Below are 27,800 nucleotides of genomic sequence, written 5' to 3' on the forward strand. Positions count from 1 at the left end.
TAATCTCATCACCACATATTACCACATAGAACAGTATAATGTAGAACCTTCCCCTTTCTTAACCCTAACCATCTGTTCATTTAATTCTAGGATTCCAGGAATAAAGTGGTCAATATCTGAATATGAATGACACAACACTAAGACAAGTCAAACTGCGGGTGCACATTAACAACCTACTAAAACAGCCACACACACGTGATCCATATGTGATCCATATCTCACAGAAATCATCCTTCATTCATTTTAAAGTATATTTCACATAACTTCTCTCAGATATCTAGCATGGACGGGGTGAACTGGGATCTTTCCAGTTTAAAAAATAAGATGATGGGCTAACAGGCAAGCAAAAGAAAAAAGAAGCATTATCGACATTTGTTACACCAGGTCGTGTTTTCAGGTTTTACACTAAATCAGCTGATCTGGCTCAGCTGGTATTTGAGACTCACTCGTTCTTTGATGCACACATTAAACAAGTCTCTAGTACGTTGTGTCTTTCACTGGCATAAATGTTGGTACAATTAGAAACATCCTGTCTTAGTATGACCCTAAACAATATACTTTTGCTACTTTGAGAGAGGCTGCCCCTCCCTGGATAAAAATACTAATAAAAAAAAACAGGAAAAGGTATAAGATTGTGTAAACAATTACTTTTAGTGGTGAAGGAACTACTCATCCCATAATCCATTGCAAATCCCAGTTTCCAGAGCAATGTCTTCTAACCTTCTTAAATGGTATCCTTTTCATTGTTGTGTATGTATTGAATTATAACAGTGTAATTGTGTGTGTGGTAAAGTATGGCCTAGCTCTCAGTAAGTACAGCGCTCTGTAACTCGCTGTATTAACCGTTCTTGCAGTTTAGTCAACCTGAAATTTTCTGGTTTCCATAGTAACTGCTCCACCAAAAGGAGATGTTGCAGAGATGTCAGTTTTTGGGTAGAGTAGGACTTTTCAATTCAATTTCAATTTCACAAAAGTTGCTTCGAGGTGCTTTATTCTGTAAGGTAAAGACCTTACAATGGAACAACAATCAGAAACGCCCCATCAGCTTCCACTTGGAAAAACTTCCTTTTACAAGAACTAGGCTCAGCTGTTCTTTCCAGTGCCGGGGACGCCAAACTAGTAGGTAAAGGCTGGGATCTTTACATCTGAGGTTGGGCTTTGTAAGTAGTTTAATTATCACCACTTTAAAAGCCGGCGGTACAACCTGTGGCCTGTTAACAGATGAAAACATATTAAAGTTGCTGTACTTAATGGTACATCAGATGAAAGGCTGCGAATAACAGTAATGTTTTCTTTACTGCTTAAAATTTTATTTGTAAAGAAATGAATGAAGTCATTGCTACTTAAAGGAATAGTTAAAAGAATAGTTGGCCCAACAGAGCCCTGACTCTCTGCTGTTGTTACTGTTGTCCTTGATCAGTGATGAATAGCGAGCTATCGAAGCTTTATTGAGGGTCTTTTTTAAATAAAGTAACAAACTATTTTTTCTACGACATTTCACATTGCATTTTTAAAAAACAAGGTTGATGTCAATTAGATTTATGCGTCTACTATCAGTTCAAGTAATACAACAGCTTTGGACGGCTATAAAATAATGGCTAAATATCAAAATCCCTATGAAATCTTTACTTCCAGAGCCCCACAGCGGAGCTCTATAGTGGTCACTACACTGTGGTACTTTCTGTTGGTGATTTGTGGAGCATTTTAAATGGAATGATCTGACAAATAAATTGTCCTGCTGTGAGATAAAGCCTGTATTTGAGCAAGTTGAATGACTTTTATACAGTACAGTATATATATTTATATTTATATGTGAGGGCTATCTCTCTAACGTGCTACAAAAACTGCACTTTTAATGAGAATTAAAAATTAAAGTCAGTTTTTAGCTCAGTTTGACATTTCGAAGACCCCCTGTTTACTGTGACCAGCGCTCTGCTCTAATTACAACAAGAATCCTTACCTGGTGCACCTGGTGCGCCTTGGCTTCCTTTGATTCCCACACCATCCTCTCCCCTGTCTCCCTTGTCTCCCCTCTCCCCGGCATCACCTGCACAGGGACACGCACATTGATGCTGAGATGAAATGGAGAGGCACAGCTATAGGCACGTAATTAGGAAACTTAATGACTCCACTCTGATTCCGCCCTGTTTAGTGCATCATTGATTGTATAATGTTATGCATCAGTGACTCTCTTCCATCCTCAGAGCTCTCTGCATAACGTCTTTCAGCGTTTGCTTTGGCAAAGACAAAGGCATACTGCCAGAGCTGACAGCATTGTTTTCTCTAAAGGCTTCATTTAATTTTTTCCACTACAGCCACTCTAGGATTGGAAGGTCTCCAAGAAAATAGAGAAGAAGCAAAAGGCTATCACAGCCTCGCAGCTTATCTGTCATGGTGTGGGTGAAACGCATACATAATGAACAACCCACTTACAGCTGTAAGTAAAGGATGCTAAAAACCGAGGCTCAGTTTTTACTAAAGGTGAAAACATTTGAAATGCCATACTGACCTTTTTGTCCTGGTGCGCCTGGAAGTCCAAAGTAGCCTGGAGGCCCTTTGGGACCCATTGGGCCTGGAGCTCCTGCTGCTCCTGCAGCTCCAGCTGGTCCAGGGAGTCCAGGAAGACCTGCAGGTCCAGGAGTACCAGGGGCACCAATGGCTGCTGGCTTTTTTGAGAGTTCTTTCATAAATTCAGCTAATTGCTCTAAATGAATTACAACAAATAGGTTTTAATATTTAACTGCTCAACCCTTCATTGGGTTCAATGTGAGGTTTTATTAAGGTGAACAAACGGCACCTTCAACAACAGCTGAACACATTTCCCGAAGCTTCTCGTCACTCACTTTTGGCCCCTGTGAAATCACGAATACTATTACTGATAAGTTACTGCAAAGGGTTGATGCAGCCAACAGTTGCATTTGCACTGTTTCTGTCAGTTTCATTCGTTAGAAATAATTGCTGAGATTATTCCAAACCAAACTGGTGGATCAGGTGCTGCCATCTCTAGAACCACTAGCACGTCTGCTATGTGGTTTAAGTGTATGCATTTCATATACTGGTTAAATGTGTCACTTACAGGTAGACCTCTCGGGCCTGGTGCTCCGGGAAGGCCCGACTCTCCTTCCAGCCCTCGAGCTCCCATTGGACCCGTCAAACCCTCGTGTCCTGGCTGGCCTGGTCTGCCATCGGCTCCTGTAACTCCTCTTTGGCCCTTCTCCCCACGCTAATGGTGAAAACGAATCATTATGAACCAAGGCTGTATGTGTCAGCAGTAGGATACTGCCCCTATCAGCTAAGATAGCTTGTGTGCCAGAACAATACACAACTCAGTGTTCGAATAGCTTCAATAACATTCTGTAAGCTTTTTATACCATATGCTAAGGTGGGAATTGATTGTAGTACCTATTCAAATGCTCTAAATTGTTTGTTTGTATATACAATCCAAGCTTGCAATGTTAGAAGTCATGAAACACTTTCCATGTAAAAAGCTCCTTAGGCAAGCTTTTATAGCAGACAACTGTTTATGCATACCTCTCCTTTGATTCCATGAACACCAGGAGGGCCCTGAGACACACACATAAAGATAAATCAACATCTCTCAAATCCAGCGACAGAAAATACATTTTTGTTGCATTTAATTAAGCATATGAGTCAAATACCTGGTCTCCCTTTATCCCAGGATCTCCTTGCATTCCTCTGTCCCCCTGTTTTACAACAGATTGAGCAAAAAAGTCAAATTACTGGACGAACCGTTAAGGTTCATTTGCAGATAAACTGGAAATTACAATATTACTCACCTGACTTCCTTTCGGTCCTACTGGTCCAACAGGTCCCTAAACAACACATTATGTTCTTCACTAAACTCTTATTATAAGATTTCTAAGCTTTGGTAAAGAATGAAATTTGTCTCACCAGATCACCTTTGTGCCCAGTATGGCCCTTCAGTCCTTTGGCGCCGGGGTTACCTTTAGCTCCTTTCTCACCCTGAAAATACAACAAACATATTTATGTCTGTGTGTTCAGAGCAACAGGGTTGAGACAGCTGAAGTAGCTTTGTTTTACCACCCCTAACACCTGCTCTGATTCACCTTTTTACATGATGTCATTTGTGAATTTTGCAGAAACTAACTCTTCATCATTAGCTGTTACAGACACATCTCCATTTAGGCTGCAGATAAAAATACTCTGCAGTAGAACAAAGAAGAAAGAAAACCATAAATCAACATCTGAACATTACCTGATGCTGCTGAAGTGAAACAGAGCAAAGTTACAGAGGTTTTATTAAAGACACAGCTGAGTATTTTGCAATTTTGCATAATTTAAAAAAGTAAAAAAAAAAAAAAACAGTGGCAGACAGCTCTGTACACAACGGTAGACTGGTGGGTAATAAGCAAGTGAATAATGCAGAAAACAGAGAGAGAGAGACGGAGAGCTCTGCATGAAGTGTGATTTTTATCGTGGTGGAAGCAAAACAGCAAAAGTAAGAGGGAATTCATGACGATGTTTATGTGAAGCGAAACGTGAAGCTAGTTTGGATCTTCTTCTGCTGCTGGTTCAGTCAATGTTGTTTGGAGAGAGATCAAACCTGCAGCTTCAGAATCGAGCGCAAAAAAGACAAACACAAAGAGCGGAGCCGCCGACGCATCAGAATCAGTGAGCTGTCGGCTTTCAGTCCCGACAGCATGTCCATGGTGAGAAAGCAGACGTCTCACTGATTCTGATGCGCCGGGTCCGCGCTTTGTTGTGTTTATGTGTTTATGTGTTTGTGCAGAATCCGTGTACTGCTGTCATTTACTGTTTAAAGTTTTTGTTGGTTGTCGAAATTTTTGGAGGTTTAACCTGAGATTCTGGCGTTTCGGGCAAAATGAATTTATATTTAAAAATTGATTCAGGATTTTAATGAATCGATATCACGTTATCCAAGCTAGAATTGATTGCAATCGATAAATCGATAATCAAAACCCACCCCTAACGTTAATAGACCTCTCTGCACTGAATCATACTTGTTATTAATCTCAGTCTCTCTTCCACAGCATGTCAGCTTCCTTTTATCCTGTCTTCCTTGGCCCTGTCTGCAGGTGGTTCATGCTTGCTCTGTATGTATTATTGTAGGGTCTCCCTTACAATATAAAGCACCTTGGGGCGACTGTTGTTGTGATTTGGCGCTGTATAAATTGAATTGAATTGAACTTCCAGAGACGTCATCAAAGTTTCTGTTCCTCTGTAAAGCTGTAAAGGTGTGCCTGGGACAATAAGACAAAAAGACTCGCTTCTGGAACATAGAATTGAACGATGAGACAACACTGATGTCATCAGGCCAATCAAGCAGCTAAAACGGGTTTACTCCGCCTTAGTGATAGAGAGAGGAGCTCACACACATCGATGGAGTTCAGAGTAGAGCTACTGCGCCTTCACTTTGGTTGAAGCCAGCTAAAGTGGTTTAGACAAATAGTCAGGATGGCTCCTGTGTGTTTCTCTTTGAATGTTTTCTGGGAATGCCCAGCTGGGAGCAGATGGATGGATGGACAGGATCTCACCTGGATTCCTGGTGGACCTGCAGGCCCAACTGGTCCTTGTTTTCCTGTTTGACCCTGTACATCAAGAAGCAGTAAAACCTCAACTTCAGTTTGCACATGAATGTGCTGGTACTAACGTACCTGAAAAGTCTAAAAGTGTGACTTGTTTTTAATTTAAATATAAAAATTATGAAGCAATGGGGAGAAAATGTCAACTTACAGTTGCTCCTTTATCTCCAGGTTTTCCGTCTGCTCCATCTTTTCCAGGCCCACCCTATATGGGAAAAATATCCAAATGAATTTGAATGAGTGTGAATATCACTTGCAGAACCAAGATAACTGATGAAAAATATCTGTAAAATTAGAGGCTCATGGATAGAGTTCTGTGGGTAGCGTAATCTCACAGTTTTTCCAGGAAGTCCAGCTGGTCCGACAGGTCCCTCTGCACCAGTGCTGCCCTAAATCCACAGCAGGAATTGCACTGAATAAGTCAGCTCAAACCTCAAAGAGAGTGTTCTACTGAAGCTGTCAGCTGCAATAACATTAGGGATGTGCTATAAAGACATGCCTCATTAAATGGATGATTATTCCAATTACCTTTTCACCAGGGGTTCCAGCTACTCCCGACTTCCCTGGCAGACCCTAGGAACAAAAACATGTCATGAAAACAAACTGAAAATGTTTGTGTCATTGCCTCACGTCTGTTTCTGTGAGAAGCAATAGATAACATTAACAGGAAATGGGATCAGGGAATTAGCATAGCAGTGAAGTAGCATAAAACGTTGCTTAACATTAACAGGAAATCAATTTGTAACACTTATAACTGTTTGAGAAACAATAGTAATAAAAATCTTTAGGTAAAAGCACACTGGAAATAAGTCACACAGCCTATAGTAAAAACACTGTCCTTTTATCTACTGTGCTGTTTGTGAATTCACATTTACCATTCAAGTCACATCTCACAGCCTTACAGGCAACAGTAGGTGTGCCCTTGCCCTTCCTGCAGGTTGTTTGACTTTAATGTTTTATTTAGCTGACCAGCTTTGTTGCTTCAGAGAGAAGCTCGTCCTCCTTTAATTTACCAGCGTCACTAGCTTCCCAATGAAACGCTAACACCTGGAAATCGTAACCACAGAGGATATAATTCAATTACAGGTTTAACAGAATGTACAAAAATTAAGTTTGACTTACTGGAATACCCACAATCCCCCTGACACCAACAGCTCCAGGAGTGCCGGGCTCTCCCTGTTGAGGAGATGCAAAGTGTGCACAGATTGTTGTATGCGGTATACAAGTTTACTTTTGTTTAATGTGTGTTCAACGATTTTTCCAAAGAAACCAACATGGCGCCAGCCAAAAGTCCAATGGACGCCATACTACACCCATGATGCATTCAGCAGAATAATTTGGTAAATTTTGGGGGGGGACACCATATGTTGTAGACCAGCGGTCCCCACTTCATTCACAAATTCATGGTTTTTAGGGTTTTTAATCGTTATTTTTTTGTCAGACATTTCAAGCCTGATAAAAACAAACATTAATAGCAATGTGCAATAATAATATTTGATGTGTTTCCTTCTTTCTTAATTAATTAACTGAATACTTGTATACTCTTAGATTTTTGGTTGAGTCAGCCTTTCTTGGCCACGTGTCACCATTAGCTTGTAGATTTGATGTATTTCTGTCTTGTATATTTTACAAACAGGCCCATCCAATTCAATCTTTCCATGTCTCCCAGACAATTATTGAGTTTTAGTTTAGTATGATGCACTTTTATTAGTAAAAAGATCACAGGGGATAACGGTTACCTTGGCGCCATCAACTCCAGGACTTCCATCTAAGCCATTATTTCCAGGCCCTCCCTGAAAAACACTATATATTAAGCAATGCTGTGCTAAAAATAAATGTCTCACCATTCATCCATTTTCTTCCACTTCTACTTTATATCTTCCAGCTTACTTACAGTATCTCCTTTTTCCCCTGGAGGACCCTGTGATCCCTGAGCTCCCATGGCTCCCTAAACAAGATCAAATCACATTTTTTTAAATGCTTTTCGAATTATGATTTGTTATATAAATCATCTTAGGTAGAGAGCAGGACTCACATCTTCGCCTTTAGGCCCCGGCAAACCCGGACGTCCACGCATTCCCTCCACACCCTGAGAGAAAGTTAGTTACAGGTTAAAGTACATCCCTTTTTCGCTCTTAGAGCAAATGCCAGAAGATCAGAGGCCGTGGAGCTGATCAAACTAAGACTGCTTACAGGAGCTCCAGGAGGACCAGTGGGTCCTGGGACACCGTTGAAGCCAGGTGGGCCCTGAGAATGGAGAAGAGTTAGCTTTCATTTACATGTACAAAGGTCCAAATGTCTGTGTCATCTCTGTTAAACGTACTCTGTCTCCCTTCTCTCCTGCGGTTCCAGGGACTCCGATGGGTCCTCTTTGTCCCTATAAGGACAAAAGAGATTTTATTTTGTAGATATTTATCACTTTATATCTTTAGGGAGACATAATTTCATTAATATTAATACAGTGTAACCAAGGGAGAAGCTTCCCTACATCATCTCCCATGTGACCTGGTGGTCCTTGAGGACCCTGCTTTCCTGATTCCCCCTGTGGAAAACCGCAAGTGTAAACACATTAACATCACATTTTGTGAAGGTGGATTGTAGCATGTGTACAAATGGTTCTTGGTATCCTGTTGGTAGAGAAACATAGCTCATTGCTACAAGGTAACTACTGTATGTACTGTATGCTCTGTCTGGTTTTCACTCTGCTTGTACCTTCTCTCCAGGAACGCCGTCCTTTCCAGGCACACCATCCAGACCTTTGTGTCCCTAAAGGTAACAATCACATCATTAATCTATCTATCTATCTATCTATCTATCTATCTATCTATCTATCTATCTATCTATCTATCTATCTATCTATCTATCTATCTATCTATCTATCTATCTATCTATCTATCTATTTTTACAGCACGGTACAAAAGCTGTTGTGGGTTCTACAGAATGTTTCCAGATTATTTTCTGAATCATACGCAGCTGATCGCTGTCTGCAAAGCCACACCTTCACTAAAACAAATCACTGAACAGGAGTCCTTATTTTTGCTGTTGGTACCTTTTGGAGCAGTTTCAGTGCAATTATTTGACAAATAAAATGGTTTAAATAAAATCGTCTGCTTATCCATTAACTCTATGCTTCAACTTTGTTGTGTGGATTTCCATTATGTTATTAACGTGGCATGCAGCCCTAATTATAGCTATGTATATCTGTGCTTCGTTTGGTAAACACGGTTGATAATGTTAGCTGACAAATTAGCACGCCACTCGCTTATCAAAATATGGTGACATATGGCTCAGAAAAAATAACATTTGGCTAATGTCATGCTAAGATCAAAAAATCAGTGGGTGCTGGCACAATAGTGACATCCAGAGATCTGAATCCATCTTTTATATACAGTCTCTTTGAGTTACATGTGAGAAAGGACAACTCTGGATAATGTCCTGACCTGATCGTCAGAGTCTGAGTTTCTACAGTTCATTCTTGCTGACTTGCTGACACTTATCGATGCATTGATGTTAGTCATTCCATATTTATTGAGGATGATGAGATGTTGAGCTTCACAGCCTATTAAGTAAACTTTAAGTCTAAAGCTACGCCTTGCAGAATGATATTAGATGGAATAGAAATGAAGATTTTTTGCAGTCCCATGATAACCTAAACATTTAAAAAACCTCTCCCAGTCTGACAAGAATACTAATTTAAATGTCTGGTTTGGCTTTTAATTAGCTGAATCACTGAACATCCTTCATTAACATTCCTCACCTTCATCCCTGGTAGCCCAGGCAGCCCCTGGGGTCCAGCAGGGCAGGCAGCAGGACACTATAAACATACACAGCCAGTCAGATACTCAACAAGCGTGGCTGTTACCAGCCTCTTTTTAACATGACTCATTCTGGTCACAAATTCACTGTCACCACTCCAATTGCCATGCATCCAGGAAAAATTTGGCAGCATATAAGACAGAAAAACACTCACAGCTTCCCCACTTCCCTCATTGCTGGCACCGGGCGGTCCCTAAAACACAGCAGAGTGAGATCTAAAACAGCCACAGGGGGTTAGACGTTCACAGAAATCTATGTTCCAGATTTGAATGTGTGAAAAGAGACGGCTGCATGCGGGACCATCACATGCTCGTGATTTCATACAGAGATCTGAGCTCAGGACGAGATTTGTCCGCAAGGAAAGGGCTAGTTACAATGTGTGCTGTTAGCATCGCTAAGAACTAAGACTGGAAGTACCAGTGATCGAACCACCAACCTTGATTGGTAGACAACCCCATGTGCGCTGTTGTACCATGTATGTATATAACGTAGGAAATGTATGAAATAATAAAGTCTCACATGATAATAAAACCAGTGTTGAATCAGGTTCTTACCACACGCCCTGGTGGGCCAGGAGGGCCAGGAGGCCCTGGAACCCCAGGTCCTCCTCTAGGCCCAGGTGGACCCTGCAATAACACATTTAATCAAATCAAATCAAATCAATTTATTTATATAGCACTAAAAACCACAAAGTGCTTCACAGTAATATAAAACAGAAATACATAAAATACATTAATAATAAAACACACAGCACAAATCTAATTAAAAGCCAATCTAAATAAATGAGTCTTAAGCTGCTTTTTAAAAGAATAAATACAATCAAGGCAACGTAATGATGGAGCATTCCACAACCTGGGGGCCACCGCTCTAAAAGATCTATCACCTCTGGTTTTAAAATATGTTCGAGGGACTACCAACAGCCTTTGATTAGATGATCTCAGGCTTCGAGAGGGAGCGCGGGGTTCTAAAAGATCAGAAATGTAAGCAGGGGCATCACAATTCAAAGCTTTAAAAGTCAGTACCAAGATTTTAAAATGAATTCTGAAATGTACTGGAAGCCAGTGTAATGAATGTAAAGCTGGTGTAATGTGCTCTCTTTTTCGTGTCTTAGTTAAAAGCCTTGCAGCAGCATTCTGGACTAACTGGAGACAGTCAAGATTCCTTTTGCTCAAACAAAGAAAAAGACTGTTACAATAATCTAAGCGAGCCAACCATCTAACCATTTCTAACTCAGATTTAGACAGCAAAGTTCGCAGTTTGGAGATGTTTCTTAGCTGAAAAAGGCAATTCCTAATTAACTGGCGAGAGTTTTGTTCTAGGGACATGGCAGAATCAAAGATCACACCAAGGTACCTGAGGCTCAGGTGAACAGATGAGCCAAGAGAACCAAGATGCTGTTTGATTAGAGATATCTGGTTGTCGGGGGCAATAATTAATGTTTCTGACTTCTCAGAGTTCTACTGTAAGTAGTTGTCACCAAGCCACTGTTCAATGGAAGCTAAACATTTAACTAAAGAGGACAGTTTATGGACTTCCATCAGCTTAAAAGAACAATAGAGCTGAATATCATCAGCATAGAAGTGATAAGACACCTCAGGGAACTGCCTTACTAGAGTCCTAGAGTCCTAGAGGTAACATGTACAAAAGAAAAAGAATAGGACCCAGAACTGAACCCTGCGGTACCCCACATGTCAGATCTTTAGAATGTGACATAAACCGATTCGCAAAAACACTAAAAGATCTGTTGGAGAGGTGTGACTGAAACCACTTCAAAGCCAGACCGGACACACCGACTACGTCCCGGATCCTGTTAATCAGAATGGTATGGTCAATGGTGTCAAAGGCAGATGTCAAGTCCACCAAAACCATGACTGAGGATGCTCCGGAGTCAGCTGACATCATAATGTCACTAGAGACTTTAAGTAATGCGGTTTCTGTTGAGTGACTTTTACGGAAACCCGACTGAAATTTGTCATAAATTTCATGTTTTTCTAAAAAAGTGGTAAGTTGATCTGCAACTACTTTTTCCAGAATTTTTGATAATAATGGAAGCTTAGAGATAGGCCTATACTTCTTAAGCTGAGTAGGTCCTCTCTGATGTAGTGGCTGTTTTGGAACTGATAAGATGTCTTTTAAAAGTACTAAAAGGTTTTCAGTTAGTTCTTTATTCTTTTGATTTTTATTCTGGGTTTGTTTGTTTGCCTTTAAAAAGTAGTATTCTCTTTTTCTTGGTGTTATGTATTATTACATTTCCTGTTTGTATTTTTCTTGCTATTTGAAGTCATTCTTTGAGGTTATCTTTGGTTTTGGCTTCTGTGTTCCTTAGTTAACCCGTATTTGCTTTCCTGGTTATTGTGCCCTTGTGTTAAAGTCTCGTTTACATCCTTTTTTTGTGGGTTCTTTATGGTTGATTTTCAAGTCTGGTTATTTGAGTCTACTATTCTTAGTTTGGTCACTCTCACATTATCTTTTAGCTTGTTCCCTTTGTGTTTTTATTCACTTCCTCCTTCTGTCTCATCTTTGTCTTTCTACGCACACCTGTGTGCTCTTTCTATCCTACCACTGTGTCGAGGTAATCCTATCCCCCCTGCTGATTCGTGTTGCACTTCCTGTTTTATTTTGGCAAGGGGCGTTCTCTGAGTTTTGTGCTGCTTTTAACTTCCACCCATCTTATTATGTCTCTAGCTGTGTGTCCCATCTGTTACCTGTTATTATTGCCTCAGTCTCCGCTTGTTCATTGTTGTGTCATCCCTCATAGCTGCGTGACACCCTAACATTCATCCTGCTCTGAGTTTCCTTGATAATACGTGCTTCCTGTTCATTTCTATCTTTTTGGATTCCCTTGCTTGGTTCCTTGTGTGTTCCTGGAATTTTGCACTTATGAGCATTACCTGTTTACTCCTGCATCTTGTGTTTGGGTCCACAATAAACAGCTCGCACAGCCAACTTATGACAATATGAAGTTGAGACATTGCTGGAGCAGTAATGTCTCAAAATCATTTTACCTCCTACCTCCACAAAAACACATTTTCATACATGGCTGCCCCAAACAGCGTGGCATTGATGCACAAGCTTCAACAGTGTAGCTCCTGTCATAATTCTCACCAACATCATTGTTGCAATAAAGTACAACTATCGGTTGCAATAACATGCTTCCACAAGCAAGCTGTGGGAGCTCTTTTTATGGGACTTGACTTTATGTTGTACACCTATTCCACAAAAACATTCTGACCTCTGGTCCAATGTTCCCCTCATCTCCTGGGGTTCCTGGTTTTCCAGGAGGTCCCTGCCAGACATGAATAGAAACCAGATAATTCACCAGTAAGGCCATGTACATGTGAGAAACAAAACATCAACATCGGTAGCAAACACATACAGGAGGTCCTTCTCTTGCTGGACCCTGGAAAGGAGACACAGAAGAAGGAGCATTTATCACATCGTCGTCATTTAGTGTCATTTCCATATGCATATGTTGCTTTAAATGAGAATTCTTTCCACTTACAGCAGGACCTGGAGGTCCAGGAAAGCCAGGAAGTCCCTGTGATGAAAAGCAGAGAAAATCAGTACATTGTCAATTATTTCCTGTAAATCATTGATTTGAATGAAAGTAAATGTTGACTCACTCTCTCTCCTACAGGCCCTCTGGGACCCATTGGACCAGCTGAACCCTGCAGATAGTCAACATACAGTCAAATTAATGTGGCATCCTTACACACTACAACACAGAATGTTTGTAACAATTTTTAGCGAGCACATTTTTATCCTTAGCTTGAAACATATACATATATTTACACACACACGCACACACACACAAACAGGCAGCACTGGCAGGTATTAAAAAATGTGTGTCAGGTGCTGTTTCCTACAGCAGGTCCTGGAAGACCAGGCAGGCCTCTCTGTCCAGGAAGACCGATCTCCCCCTGCTCTCCTTTGCTGCCCTAGGAAACAGACACAACAAGAATAAAACTGTTTTATCTTCTTCCTGCATCTTCCTGCCCCGTTGCTTAGATACACAGAGGCAGAGCCAGTCAACATTTAATCAATGAAAGGTGGGCCGCACTCGACGATCAACCGCAAGATGAGCTTGTGTAAGGCTATGTCGAAAACAAAGGAGGCGTGACTGTGAATGACAAAGGCACTGCTTAACATGAGGCCTTTATCTGAACCAGGCTTGTGTCTGCTACTTAGCATGCCTTTATTCCTAAATTTCTCTTTTAGCATAAATGCTAATATTTTAGTAGAAAGCCTACTCTTCTTGGGAAACTTAATTGTTGTACACTTTTATTACAAAGTCACGAAGACATCTCAGTTATTATTGAATGAAAGAAAACAGGGCATCATAGTCAAGATTTCACTGCTATATTAAGTAGTTTATAGCAGCACATTAAGTGGCATTCACATCATATGAGAACTCCCACCCACGCTACCTACTGAGCACTCCCCCTTTTTTTTATTTTTGCCATTCGTTTAATGGAGGAAATTGATTATTTGTGACAAAGCTACTTGTGATCAAATTAAACTGGTAGAAGAAAGATAAGTATACTGCAACACTAAGACTTCAATTTTATTCATATAACCCCAAATCACAACAGTAGCTGCCTCAAGGCGCTTCCTAGTGTTAGGTAAAGACCCTGCAATAATACAAAGAAAACCCCAAAAAGCAAATGACCCCCTGGGGGTGTCCAAATTCATAGACTGCATCCTCCTGAGGACCTGGCCTTCACGGTCTACGTGGGCCGGATCCTCCGAAGGTCGGGTAGGCCGGAAGTGAGCGGCTGCAAAATTGGACGGTCTAGCCTTTTGCGTCAGCAGCTGTCTCCCTCCTGCATCTTTCTATCTAAAATATAACAGGACACTGGCGTAAATTCTCGATCATTTCACACTTCTGTTTAATCAGTTTTCTGTTTGACATTTATTCAGCTGTGTTAAAACTATAACTTTAATCTCAGCCAAACCGATTTACTCACAAACAAATAAAACACTGAAAAAAGCCAAACAATAACATTTATAAGTTATCTAAGTGACTTATATATCATGTTTAACCTGAGTAGCAAAAGACCGCGGGAGTTTGAAAACGATGTGCCGGGAGTTTGGTGTTCTCGCCCCAGCTAGCTATCGAGCTGGTGGGTAACAGACGTCTCTGAAAACATCGGAGCACTTTTGCAAATATGTGATGTCTTGATAAACCAAGCAGATATTTGAAGTTTACACAGCTACATTCTCGCCTAAAAATATCTCAGACTCAGAAAGAGTAATAAGAGTAATATTAAAACTAAGTAGCTGATGCCATTGTTGGAAACTGGAATTGGCTGGGGCGCACTATGAATTCTGGGATATGGTGGAAGACGAAGGATACACCCGACCCATCCTTCAAATTTGGGGAAAAGGAGGACGCATTTGTCAGCTGCATTTGGACGAGTCTTCGAATTTGGACAGCCTTTGTCGCGTCGCTGTGACGTAATCGGTCTATAAATGCAGCGCCAGGAAGATGCAGCTCATGAATTTGGACACCCCTCCCCCTATGAGAACACGCTTGGCGACAGTGGGAATAAAAAAACTCTTAACAGGAAAAAACGTCTGTGAGAGGCAGCCATATGACGCAGCCTGTCATGGCCTGGGCCTAGGGACCCAGGCCTCATGTATTTCTGTATTTATGTCTATTTTTCCGTATGTAGTGTTTTGGTTGTTGTGTATCCTTTTTCCTCCGTCTCCCTGTGTGTGTTTATGTTCATTCATATTCCTGGATGTTTTGGGTTGCTGAGGGATTGCGACCCGGAAGTGTTCCCACGCTGGAAGCTGCCACACCTGCCGCTTCTCAGCCATCACCAACTGCAGCTGATGGCCTCGTTAAGAGCGCCCTATTTAAGAGTGTGGCTGAGCTCCAGTCAGCGCTGATCCTGGAGTCAAAACTCGTTTAATCCTGCTAACCTGAGTGCGTTTGTGTGTTACCGGGAATCGGAGAGCAGAGTACTTTTGGAGTCACGGTGTTGGGAACAGGAGTTTTTAGAGTTGCTACTTTTCACCTTTCATGGACATCTGCACTATGTTGGATTCAGGGAGAATCGCCACAGGGCCACAGTGCTGGGATTTGTATATAGCCATGTTGTTTTTCCACTCACTGTAAATAAATCCACTGTTCATTATAAGAGTCCTGTATTTTGGGTCCTCCTTTTCACTGCTACTCCACAGTCTGCCACCGCATTCTGTGACACTAACCTATTTAACCTCTTACTATCCAACAGATCTCTAGCATTTGGGTTTTGCTGTGTTTAGCCATATGCTAACCAACCACATCTTCAGAAGATTAGAAGTTAAAGTAGAAGCAGTAGATGCATTTTGGCCTGACAACTCTTCTTTCATAAGCTTTTTAATTTGGCTGTACCAAACAGGAAAAGCATTAAAAAAAACTTTATGTTAACCCAAGTTGACCCTTTTCCTGTTGAAACCCTTGGATATTAAGTATTTATGAACACAGGCCCTTGTCAACAAAAAATAAGATGTAACAAGTGCCTTTAAGTTCGTAACTTACCAAGCTGCACTGTGCATGTTTTTCAAAAAACCAGAATTGACCTAGTAGCTGCTGATTACTACAGCATCACTGATGCTTTCCATTTGAAATCCAGACTTTTGTCTTAAAGAGATTTATACTGATATTCCGTTTACATTGTATTTGAATTAAAGTCCAATGTTTTGTTGACCCATTCATCCACACCAACCTCTTCTCTATGTCACATCCCATTGCTGTTGTTAAGAGATAATTCTAACCACTGTGTGCACTGTTAAAGTTAGTATATATGAACATTGGAATGGATTGTAATTAAGGAGCAACCTCCAGGGTGAAAAAAAGAAGCCATCAAGAAAGATCCAAAAACTGCAACTCCTCTAACAGCCACTTGAGGGTAGTTCCCACACTGAGTCCTGTAATTCAAGAGGTTAGAGGTCCTGATAAAGTATCAGGGTTTCAGACTGACTTTGGTCATGTTACACTTTCAGTGTAGGAAACTTTGCCAGAATAACTGTTAGCTGTCAGTGACCAGGTGGATGTTCTGAAGTTAATTTACCCAGATTATTTCAACACTCTCTCACTGGAGACACACTACAGAGGTAACAGGATTGGTCTACAAAGAAGTGTTATCATAGTAAGCAATGCCGAGTCATATTGTGTCAGACAAATCTGTTTTGAAACTGTGTAACTGAGCCGCGACGTGAATCATTTCCCTGGGGTATCATATGACAAACAAACACATTGAGAGGGAGAACGCAGCCTCGAGGTACATCGTCAGTATATCATTTTGCGTTTAATACTCACAGGAGCGCCAGGACTGCCAGGAGGCCCTGGAAGACCCTGGAGAGATAAATAAAAGAAGTCAAATAAGAGAGAAAAATACTCACTCTGTGCTAATGGAAGTAGGAAATACTTACATCTCTTCCATCTCTGCCATTTTCTCCTGCTGGCCCTCGGGGGCCCTCTGGGCCAGGGGTACCTGGGGGGCCTGGGATTGATTTTTCAGGCTGACAGAAGAGACAAACAAACAATTAACATATTATCACAGAAAACTTGAGAAATGCTAGATAACTGAATTTAAACGTTCAATCTAAACACTTGTGTAGAAGAGAAGATAAAGTCTTTTTCAGCGTAAAGGCTTCTTCTTCACAGATTTAGTTATAATCTATGGAAATTATCTCTGTGCCACCTGGTTTTAAGTCACTTCTGGGCACATGATTTGATGTACAAATGTAAGAATGGTCAACCTATGCAATGCTAAAAACAAATAATATCACCACCATTTATTAGATATAGAACAAAGCATTAAGGCAATTAGGCAACTGAAGCACTGAAACAGATTATTGGTTTAAAATCACAAAGCAAAAAGAAAGTAGAGATGAAAAATAAATACCTCAGCATTGGCATACATCTGAAGAAGCAAGAGAAATCAGATAAAGGGAGAGTTAGTGAAAGTAGTCACACCACCCTCACCAAAAGTGTCAGCAAAAGCGCTCTGGTTCACAACAACGGCAGTGAGTGATGTCATGCTGTCATTTAAATACAAAGCCCCGTAAACAGTACCCACACTCCCCGTGTTAGCCTGAGAGCTAATAGAGTGCACCAGGGCAGGAAATGAATCTGTCCACAGGGTGTACAATCAGTCACATTTTGATGAAAGTGATTAAATTAAAAAAAATAAAAACAATTCTCACTAATCCTAATTCATTGCACGGCAGAGTTCACAGAGCACGAAATGTGAGACTGCAGAGTGGCATTTTCATCGCAGGCAGCCATCTCATTAATCACAGTAGAAATGAAACATAATATTTAATTATAAATTAAATTATAAACAGAGAATAACTGGGACACATTGTTGAGGCAGAGAGTAATATTCCCGGGGTTGGAAAACTCCTTGTGCAGTTGAAAAAGTCAACTGCACAAGGAGTAACTATTCCTATACTTTAGTTTTATTTTTACGTATACGTTTTAATTATGCTTTTAAAAAACAAACAAAAAAAACCCTCTTTCTTGCTACATCCTGTGCAGTTAATTGCTCATAGTAGTGTCTGACTGTATACATCAGATTTTCAGGAGAAAAAAATCACACTGATAATATAATAAAGGGCTCAAAGCCTCATGTATCAATTACGATGCACTTGGTGTAACAGGGTTAAAGTTACCCCTTTTCCGCTAATAAAACCACATAAAGATGGCTGTTTGGTTTCTCCATTAAATACATACAGTTTTAAGGCTGTTTTTCACCTATTGAAGTTAACTCCCCTTTAAATATTGCAGTTAACTGTGGATATGCTTTGCTAACCAAGCAACAAAAAGGAAGGCCAATATGGCTGCAACCAATACCCTTACTTCAAAATGCTAAGTCCAGGCACCAGTGGGTGGTGTCACAGTTTATATATACAGTCTGTAGGTTTAAAGTAGCTCCTAAACAGCTCTTCCTCCAACAAATGTTTGTAGGACAACAGCTCAATGTTGACAATAAAAAATAAAGAGCTAAAGAGTAAAACTGCTTGGCGAGGTGTTTGTTACACTTCTGCAGCTCTGTCTCAGCATTTCTGCCGCTTCCCTTCAAAAATACTGGAAGCTCCATCAACCTGAGTAAAACCACAAACCACAACAGATGCTGAGCAGATCCTTGTCTCCGCTACTGTACCTCAGAGGGAGGCAGCTCATTGCAGCTTTCTCTCTGGGCTCTCTTTGGGTCGCAATGTATCAGCATCCACTGGAGCTCAAACTGTAAAAAAGACATGGTAACATGTGGAATTATTTTCATAAATGAAACTGAGAAAAGAAAGGGCTTTGAAATGCTTCTTCGTGGTGCTGTTACTTCTTTGTAGCTTGGAATCAATGCCGTCTATATGGGTTGTTGAGCTTGCTTTTCCACCAATGTGATTCTCTGCAGGGATTAAGTCTCCCCCCCCCCCCCCCCCCCCCCCCCAATCCCCATCCTTTTTTCCTACTGGGACCCAGCTGAGCAGATTTGCCGTGACAGCAGCACTTTAGAATTATAGCAGAGCTCAGCACACACATAAACCTGAATGTGTTGTTCTCAAAGAGCACAATTTCCCTGATAATGCTCGTAAGGAGGGTGAAGATTATTAAATAGAGCAGGCAGTTCTCCATACTTGCTTACCACTACGGAGGCGTTGGGATCAGCATCCAGCCTGCCAATAAGAGTGTCTCCCTCTGTGTTGATGGAGCCTTTGCCTTTGATGGGTTTCTGATCAACAGGCTGGCAATCCACATACAGCGTGACCTGGTCGTGCTCTACGCCAATCATCACCTTATGCCACTTTGTGTTAAAGAGCACAGAAAGGCCAGGGAATGTGACTGTCTGCAGATTTCCATCGGGGCCTGTCAGGAAGTACTCCAGAGCCTGCTCGTCGCCATTCAGGCGTAATCCGGCCTGCTTGTAGCCATCTTCATCAACTATTTGCCAGATGTTCCACACCTTGCTCATGGTGTTCTTGATCATGCGGAAGGTCGTCATGAAGGAGTACTCATCTGGGAAGCCACGAGGAAAGTTGAGTCTGAGGGAGAAGTGAGGAGCAGGGGTTCAAATCTTCTGGTTTCTGCGAATCACACCAAAATGCACCGCCACTCACCCAGCCGGGTTAAAACACTCAAAATATTTCCGATGTCAGAGTTAATTTATGATCAGCACTTAGCAAAACTACCATCAAATCAAGTGCAAGACTTGGGTAAAAATAACTCAAAGCCCTGTCGTCATTGTCTTTGAGATTCAAATTAAAGGCACACACTTCAAAGAAACAAAGAGAGGTTTTAAATTCTGCTATTATATCAAAAATCAGATACTGTGAGGGAGGCTGTCTCAGTGCATAAATCAGTAGCTCAGTCACAATATGCTACCCTGGTTAGCATCCAGACTGGTGCTTTCTGTGTTTTTGACAAGCCAACATCTCAGTGGGTGGTGCATTCATAGATGGGCACTACAGCCTTTTACCACCTAGTAAATAACTAAGGTGAGGTAATAAAAACCCAATAAAACAAATGAAGAGCTTTCTCTTCAGCTAAGTGCTGCGAGTATGTGCTGCCTTTGCCCTGCAGACGACAAGAGCAGGAGTGCAGCTGAAGCAAAGACTTCAAAGCACAGCTTGTGCGACTGGACTTGTGAGGTGGGGGAAAAACAAGTATTTACATTTAGCATGACTGAACCAAGGGGCATAGATGCAGGGTGCCAGCAACTTACATAAGAGCTTCGAAGGAAAGCTGGCCTCCAGGAACAGATTAGCCAAAACAGACTGGAGCGGGCAAGCTGGGAAACAACAGGAGGCATCTCTGCTTACGTAACATTTTGTTCTAGGACAAGTTACTGGAAATTAACATGTAACATTTGCCAGGTTATTGGGCATCTGGGGTTAGGGTTAAGATCTTTAAACATAAGACTTCAAGTGGTTTTTAAATAAAACGGACTGATGAGCATGTGGCTAGAAGAAACCCCAGCTGTAATCTTGACCCGACACGTGTCTGCAGTGAGTCGGTCCATGTTAAGAGGCTATGTCACCGCGGAAATCTTGATCGTTTAGTTGCTGTAATGATCAGGTGCCCAGGTTTACTATATGTCCATTTTTGACAGGATCCTGGCCATCTGGACATGCAGCTGAACACTTTCTCTAGCATCTACTTCAATTCTGCTGCCACAACACCTGCATTCATTTCAGATTTCAGCTCTTTATTGTATCATACCCACTCCACTTTTTTGTATTTTCTATTTCTGTTATTACTGAATGCCTTCTTTACTGTTTGGGTTGTGACACTGACATATTTATTTTATGGAGCTAAGTTGTTTTTCATGTTTTGTCTGCTTTACCACAGTAAACCCAACCTTTGGCATAAATAAAGCATTTCTTCTCCCATAAATCTTCATCAAGAAAGGTGGAGGTTAAACTATTCCATGTGCCAAGTGCCAAACTGATAACTGGTATTTCAGGTATGATGTGATATTAGCAGACAAACCCCTCGCAGGAGGTGGGGTTCACCCTGGACAGGTACTCAGTCTAACAAAGGGCCATAAACAGAGACACAAACAATGGCTTTGGGCTGTGGCAGGAAGCAGGAGTAGCGGGAGACAATGCAGAGAATATTGTCCATGCTAACAGACTCAAACCCAGGACTTGTGAGGCAACAGTGTAAACCACTGAACCACTCGGCCACCCTGCTGTAGGTCTGTTCCCGTTAAAAGTTATCTGTGGCTTCCCACTATTGCCAAGTGCTTACTTATATTGGATTGTCAGAGAACTGGTGTAGTGACTGCGACCCATTATGAAAGCCCCCGAGAGTGACTTCTTAGTCTCCCAGGTAGGATTCCACTTAGCCTTCAAATAATGCCCACTATAGTTGTGTTTTATTATTAAAAGGACTGACGGGAGTAATTACACTAGAAGCATTAAAACAAAACGTGACAGCCCACGGGAAATATTGAAGCCCTTCTCACGCTTCCCACCACACAAACAAACAGGCAAGTAACACAATCTGTGTGCCTATTACTGGAAATGATGGTTAACATGGTAACATTTGCAGATCATGGTTAAAAAATGATGTTTAAAAAAGTTGTCCTTTAAACATCCAGATTACTACAGCTAACCTTTAATTACAAACTAGCAAAGATCCTCACAGGAAGCCAGAACTGTTGTCAGTACATGCTATGGTACACTCATACCTAAACGTCTGAAGGTAAGTACAACTTAAAGTTATTAAAGTGGTGAATTATGTTTTTTTTTCTCTTATCCTGACAAAACAGCTTCAATCAGGGTCTTAGTTGCTATTTCTCTGCACTCACTCAAACACATCCAAAAATACTCTGACTCTTTGTGTTTCTAAGAGATGCCAAATACGTCCTGACATGTTTTTCCTCAAACAATTATACGCCGCTCGCCGAGCAGCAACATCTGTGCCAGACCTGTAATAATGCAACACCTGCATGAGGGCTGGTGCTGTTAGACATTTAAAAAAATCAGCTTCTTTAAAGATGCCCCTGCTTTACTTACATAGTTGGAATTTGGAAGTTGGCCTCTTTGTCGAGGCGGTAGGCCACCTGGAGGTTTGTGGAGCCATCCACTTTCCTCACACCTTTCAGGGGAATAACATCCAGCTGGAACTGAGTGATCAGATCAAACCCTACATGGGATAATGACACGATGGCAGGATTGAATGTGATGGAAGCAACACGTCTCAAAAACATTTAGATGAGCCAGTAAAAGGCTGGAAATATTAAAAAAGCAGCAAATATCACATATTGTGTATAAAACATGGGTTTACAACGGCGTCCCCCAACCCTCCGGCCACGGATCAGTACCGGCCCGTGAGTCATTTGGTACTGGGCCGCGAGAGTTGAGGCTCGGGTGTGAAATTTATGGTTTTCAGGGTTTTTATCGTTATTTTTTGTAATCGTTTTTATCGATAACTCGGTTTCCCTGGGTCTTTTCCCATGTGTTATGAATGGTTTTATTTTGTTGTATTTATCCACAACACCTTAAAGGCCAGTCTGTGAAAATATTGTTGGACATAAACTGCCCGTTACCCGTGTGAGAAACAGGCAGAGCAATTACATTCTCTTCCACTAGAGGGCAGTACAACTACCTGCTCTAATTAAACGGGTTTCCATCTGCCAGTAAAGCAGAAGAAGACGAAGAAGCAATTATGTAGTCATGCTGTGAGTAAAATGACGCAGCACGTAATAGCAATACATAAATATTGTCCGTTAAAATATTGTCGGACATAAACTGATCCGTGGCACAAAAAAGGTTGGGAACCGCTGGTTTGCGGGATTTGCAGATCTTTGCATACTGTTTCAATTTACATTTTGCATAATGTTCCAACATATTCAGAACAGAACTGGGTTTGCAGTATTAGTGCTGATCCCATTAGTGTGAAGAGAACAACAATAGCATTAGCATTAGCACTGCACATAACATGAGCACTAATGTAAGTTTAAACATTTCAATAACAATCATTTTGATTTTACTGTCTGTGATTCCACATCTACTCACACTAATAATATAATTGCTAGCGGTTTTGTGTCACACCATTCCTGTTACATTCATGCATAAAGTAGTGATCAGCACTTTTGTTGTATAGCTCGTTTGTAGAAACAGCTTTCATGTGCAGTGCAGCCTGTTTTGAAATGATCTTATGACAAGGCAGCGAATCAGTTGTCGCTTCAGCTTCTGTACATTTACTACATATGTTTGTTGTATTTACATTGACACAGTTTAACTTGGCAGGAGTTACAGGAGTTTGCATGGATAAAATATTAATGAGGTGCATTCACTGTATGGGGCAGGCTGATTTCCAATCCTTGCCAAATAGTCTTTCCATACATTTAAAGTGTAAACTCTTCCTTATGAACAGGATGTAAACAAAGACGCTTTTTACTTTATTGTAAATAACTTAAAACCACAGAGCAGCATGTGAGCAGATGTGTAGGAGTGAACAGAGCAGCAGTGCCAAGCGGTTACAAGCTGCTGAGTTTGTATTGTTCTACAGTTTTGTTAAACTCAAGTGGAACATTTTATTTGCCTCATTTGAAATCTTGAGGCATTAGGCAGCCCACCCTGTTCCTCCAATTAAACTCACCGCCTTCCTTTTCTCCTTTTGGGATTTTCTAGACTTGGATTTGTTGTTTTAAAGCTTCTGTTGTATATTTTCAAAGAGTGTCCCACTAAGTATTTTACCTGGAAGGTCATCTTGGCCACTTCTTATTGGCGGGCAGACAGAATCTCCATCCAGTCTGTTCAGGTCCAGTTCTGATGGGACAAAAAGAAAAGAAAAAATCCTGCCGCACTTGTTGTTTGCTTTAAATGTGGCAAGGCTAATATATAATACTGGCCACGTTCATTCATTTGTCATAGACAGCAACAAAGGAGAAGCAAGGTCTGGATTAACATCACAAGGTTCATTCTGTTCATCTGGATGTAGCTGAAAATGCTACATCCAGATAAACAGAATCAGCCTTTTGGGATTTACTTAGCTGGATGATTGAGCATTAAGACAGTTGCAGTTCAGACTAATCAAAGCAGTGTTTGAAATTTATAATACAGATCTCTCAGCGCCCTGTTCAGAATATTTCACCAAGGTCAGAAACTACAACAGGCAGAAAAAGCCACAAGTCATTAGGAACATTTTAGCGGGGTAATGTGGAAGCAATTTATCAAAATTACAACCTGCTAACATCCCACCACCATCCTGTTTCTGCTTTCATCATTAATATTACACATTTATTCTATAATTTTATGCTCATAATAAAATAATGGACAGGTTTTACATCACAACAGGTTTACAGTTGATAGAGTTTCTAGTGAAAAACACTTTCATCGTCACAGAAAATCTATTTGTGTGATGTGCCAGAGGAGGGCGCTATCCTGACTCCTCACAGTGCAGTTGTTCAGGAGGAAATCCTCGTGAATAACTCTGGGAAACGAAGATGGTGAGAGCCAGAGGGGCTCCCCAGTCAATGAGCTGACTCAGCTCATTGACAGCGAGCGGCGTGAACACAACACATCTGGAAGTCGTTCCCACATCCCCATTAAAACTGCTGAGAAATGAGATAAAGTGGTGAGACGATATTTATAATCCCATATTTACCACCACTAAATACTTATCTGACTGTGCATGTGGGCCTCAAGTTGTTAAAAGTTACTGCTTGCCGCAGCGTTACGCTCAGAAAGCCCGTCATTAGTGCAACGAGCTGGAGATGAACCACGTTTAAAATGCCACGTGCATCTGCATGTGTGCGCCTGGATAATGAGGCGAATTCCACAAAGCTGTGCACAATCTGCCCCAAACAAGAGCGGGGAGTGAGTCTGCCGCGATTATCAGAGTGCACGTTTAATCCGATGTACTGCCACCACACAGACCGGCACAATATGTCAATAATATACTATTTATGGCTTTTGATTTGTGACTTCTAATGATGAGTCTGACTTATCAAAGGTCAGCATTGGGGTGTTAACAGTAACCTTCTTTCTTTGTGTTTATAAGACAGAGTCACAGCAATGGTGTAATCCATGTAAGATATGGGACTCTGATTTGTGTTGTGTCAGGTGACTCCACACTGTGCTGCAATGTGACTTACGACCAAAAGCTGGAGTGAGGAGGAAGGACAGAAGAGCCACACAGATGGGGGAGTAAGCCGACATCAATAGATGGCACGGTTGCTTTCTGTTCAGGAATGATGGAGAAACATCAGTATCACACTCACAGGTCTCTTTGACTGAGTTTATAACACAACACATGAATAACATGTAGCAGGTGACCTCTGTGTTTTCTTTGCATTGCAGTTAAGATAAAGGAGAAAAAGAAAAATGCTGTATGTGATGTTGATGGTGCATGAAGTTGGAGAAATTGTTTGACAAGTACCTTTTAGATTTTGAATGGAACAAAGATTTTTGCGACATGATTTGAAGATCAACTATATTTAATTTGGAGAAATCCAAACCTCGGCGCCATAGATAAATCAGTCATCTCACTGCGTTACAGTAATTACAGTGATCTATGGTAAATTTAAAGGTACTACAGTCATTTCAGTTTTATTTCAATAAGGGGTTAAACCAGTGTTTTCCAGCCACTGTGCCGCAGCACATAGGTGTGCCATGAGAAATGATCAAGAGTACCGTGGGAGATTATCTGGTTTCACCTGATTGGTAATCTAAGCCAGCGGTCTCCAACCAGGCCAGGCCGCGAGAGTTGAGGCTCGGGTGTGAAATTTATGGTTTTCAGGGTTTTTATCGTTATTTTTTTAAATGCTTTTATCATTAACTCCGTTTCCCTGGGTCTTTTTCTCTGTGTTATGATTAAATCTTCTTTTTTTGGCAACGGTACTGGTTTTATTTTGTTGTATTTACACTGGTCTGTGAAAATATTGTCAGACATAAACTGGTCAGTGGCACAAAAAAGGTTGGGGACCGCTGCTCTAAGCGACCCACGTGAGAAACAGGCAGAGCAATTACACTCTCTTCCATTAGAGGGCAGTACAACTACCTGCTCTAATTAAATGGGTTGCCAACTGCCAGTAAAACAGAAGAAGAGGAAGAAGCAATTACGTAATAGTCATGCTGTGAGTAGAACAACACAGCACATAATAGCAATAGATAAATAGTTAAATAGTTGAAAAGAAAAGTAATCAGTCTGACCTGGATCCTGGAGAAAATCCGACCCAGATGAAGGCCCTAGCATGAGTAGTGGTCAGAAGAAAGCAGCATATCAGGGACAAATCGAAACAATTACACTATGCCTGGTGCGCGGGAAAAAACTATCAACTATCAATATTTCCCAGCTCCAAAAGGCTGGGAAACAGTTGGTTAAGCTCCTTATATGTCAAATGTGTTACCGTGTAAGCTGAATGAAAAAGTTGTAAGCAGCTTCCAAGTTTGAAAATTGACATGAACATGGAGGGGCGTTAAAGCGGGATTAATTTTAATTGCCACCAGGGGGAGGTAGCTAGGTTTTTAAAAACACTTCCAGTCATACTAAAGTGTATGAGACAGTGTATGAGCCACTGACGTGACCTCTGCAAAGGTTGTGTGTTGTATGCAGATGTCTAGAATCGGTTTGTTCATAACTGTTTTTTATAAGCATAGTTTCATTGTTCTAATGAAATGTTCTAGTTTGACTACAGGCAAACTAGCTATTGGTGACATAAAGTGATAGATAACCTTTTTGTCATATATCAGACATATATTCTGTTAGTAAATGCATCACAAGGTTACCTCAAAAACTGTATGTCTAGAATGTCAACAAGCGGCCAGCAGTCAGCTTCACACTGGAACCATTTAGCAAATTCATTTAGAGAATTAATGATGTCAGAAAATAAGCAGCCTTACTATTTCCTCAAAACCATTACTACAAGTCAGGGGTAAGCTGATCTTTTCATCGCTATGCTCAGAGGGCATCATCATGTGTTATGCAGGCAAACAAACTGTATTTCAATGGCTCCATCCACTCGTGCTTAACTTAAATCAGATCATTTCTGCCCGGCTGTCTCCGAGGCAAATTCTAATCCTTCATATGGAGAGCTTTCTCAATGAGGGCATGAACTTATGTGCATATTTACTAATTACTTATACGAGCATCAATGAAATACTTCACCAAAACTTTCAGTTGAAGTATCTCTCTATTTACTTAAATATTGCCAAAGGTGGCTGATATAAATAATAATGGATTGGATTTATATAGCGCTTTACAATACCACTATTCATTCACTCTCACATTCATACACTGGTGGAGGCAGCTACAGTTGTAGCCACAGCTGCCCTGGGGCAGACTGACAGAAGCGAGGCTGCCATATCGCACCATCGGCCCCTCTGGCCAACACCAGTAGGCAAGTAGGGTAAAGTGTCTTGCCCAGGGACACAACAACCAGGACAGAGAGCCCAGGGATCGAACCGGCGGCGACCTTCCGGTTACAGATGCGATTCCCAACCCCCTGAGCCACGGTCGCCAGTAGCAGTAGCTACACAGCTTTTTGAGGTTATCTTTCACAGCTGAAGTGTCTGAGCAGTGCTACATTTTGTTCACACTTGTATTATCACACTCGGCCGCTTTAGCTTCCTCTATGTGTCCTGCGTTATGAAAGCTTTCTACAGCTATTCTGAATCCGTCATCAACATGACTGATAGAGACAGTGAGGCCTCTCCTCTGAAGGCAAATGCTGCAGCTTGTCTAGCTGAGAAATGGATGAGGTTGGGGTGATGTTACTGAGGGCGTAACCCACCTCTAGAGTGTGAACTCTCCTGCTAATGTGTGTGTTTGCTTGAGGAATATGTACCAGTGTGTGTGTAGTGTCTGAAGAAATGACTAATGGCTAAGTCAGCAAGGCCTCTTCAGAGGTGTGGTCTCAAACACTATGCCCTTCACGTTAAAGGAGCATCTTCAGA

At 41.3% G+C, this 27,800-nt stretch overlaps 1 protein-coding gene across 4 annotated transcripts in view; it reads right to left on the reverse strand.

Moving 5' to 3' along the window:
* The window catches only part of col9a1c (collagen, type IX, alpha 1c), a 30,736-nt gene that overhangs the window by 1,091 nt on the left and 1,845 nt on the right, over positions 1-27,800 (reverse strand). The window contains exons 2-38 of one of the 4 annotated variants that reach the window (XM_026157062.2): positions 26,058-26,093; positions 25,001-25,086; positions 23,601-23,672; positions 21,915-22,044; positions 19,040-19,436; positions 18,560-18,640; positions 17,300-17,317; positions 16,824-16,913; positions 16,711-16,746; positions 13,268-13,339; positions 13,025-13,069; positions 12,904-12,939; positions 12,778-12,801; positions 12,634-12,687; positions 9,956-10,027; positions 9,556-9,594; positions 9,343-9,399; positions 8,298-8,351; positions 8,074-8,127; positions 7,909-7,962; positions 7,779-7,832; positions 7,621-7,674; positions 7,480-7,533; positions 7,325-7,378; positions 6,708-6,761; positions 6,114-6,158; positions 5,921-5,974; positions 5,737-5,790; positions 5,538-5,591; positions 3,913-3,984; positions 3,798-3,833; positions 3,660-3,704; positions 3,532-3,564; positions 3,077-3,223; positions 2,798-2,852; positions 2,510-2,704; positions 1,961-2,047 (exon numbers count right to left, since the gene is read on the reverse strand). In XM_026157062.2, coding sequence (XP_026012847.1) covers positions 1,961-2,047; positions 2,510-2,704; positions 2,798-2,852; positions 3,077-3,223; positions 3,532-3,564; positions 3,660-3,704; positions 3,798-3,833; positions 3,913-3,984; positions 5,538-5,591; positions 5,737-5,790; positions 5,921-5,974; positions 6,114-6,158; positions 6,708-6,761; positions 7,325-7,378; positions 7,480-7,533; positions 7,621-7,674; positions 7,779-7,832; positions 7,909-7,962; positions 8,074-8,127; positions 8,298-8,351; positions 9,343-9,399; positions 9,556-9,594; positions 9,956-10,027; positions 12,634-12,687; positions 12,778-12,801; positions 12,904-12,939; positions 13,025-13,069; positions 13,268-13,339; positions 16,711-16,746; positions 16,824-16,913; positions 17,300-17,317; positions 18,560-18,640; positions 19,040-19,436; positions 21,915-22,044; positions 23,601-23,672; positions 25,001-25,086; positions 26,058-26,093 — 2,654 coding nt within the window. The remainder of the gene's footprint in view (positions 1-1,960; positions 2,048-2,509; positions 2,705-2,797; positions 2,853-3,076; positions 3,224-3,531; positions 3,565-3,659; positions 3,705-3,797; positions 3,834-3,912; positions 3,985-5,537; positions 5,592-5,736; positions 5,791-5,920; positions 5,975-6,113; positions 6,159-6,707; positions 6,762-7,324; positions 7,379-7,479; positions 7,534-7,620; positions 7,675-7,778; positions 7,833-7,908; positions 7,963-8,073; positions 8,128-8,297; positions 8,352-9,342; positions 9,400-9,555; positions 9,595-9,955; positions 10,028-12,633; positions 12,688-12,777; positions 12,802-12,903; positions 12,940-13,024; positions 13,070-13,267; positions 13,340-16,710; positions 16,747-16,823; positions 16,914-17,299; positions 17,318-18,559; positions 18,641-19,039; positions 19,437-21,914; positions 22,045-23,600; positions 23,673-25,000; positions 25,087-26,057; positions 26,094-27,800) is intronic. The other 3 variants (XM_026157064.2, XM_026157063.2, XM_080296620.1) reach the window with 3 other exon arrangements.

This window comes from Astatotilapia calliptera, chromosome 22 (assembly GCF_964374335.1).
Source record: "Astatotilapia calliptera chromosome 22, fAstCal68.1, whole genome shotgun sequence".
Taxonomy (NCBI): Eukaryota; Metazoa; Chordata; class Actinopteri; order Cichliformes; family Cichlidae; genus Astatotilapia; species Astatotilapia calliptera.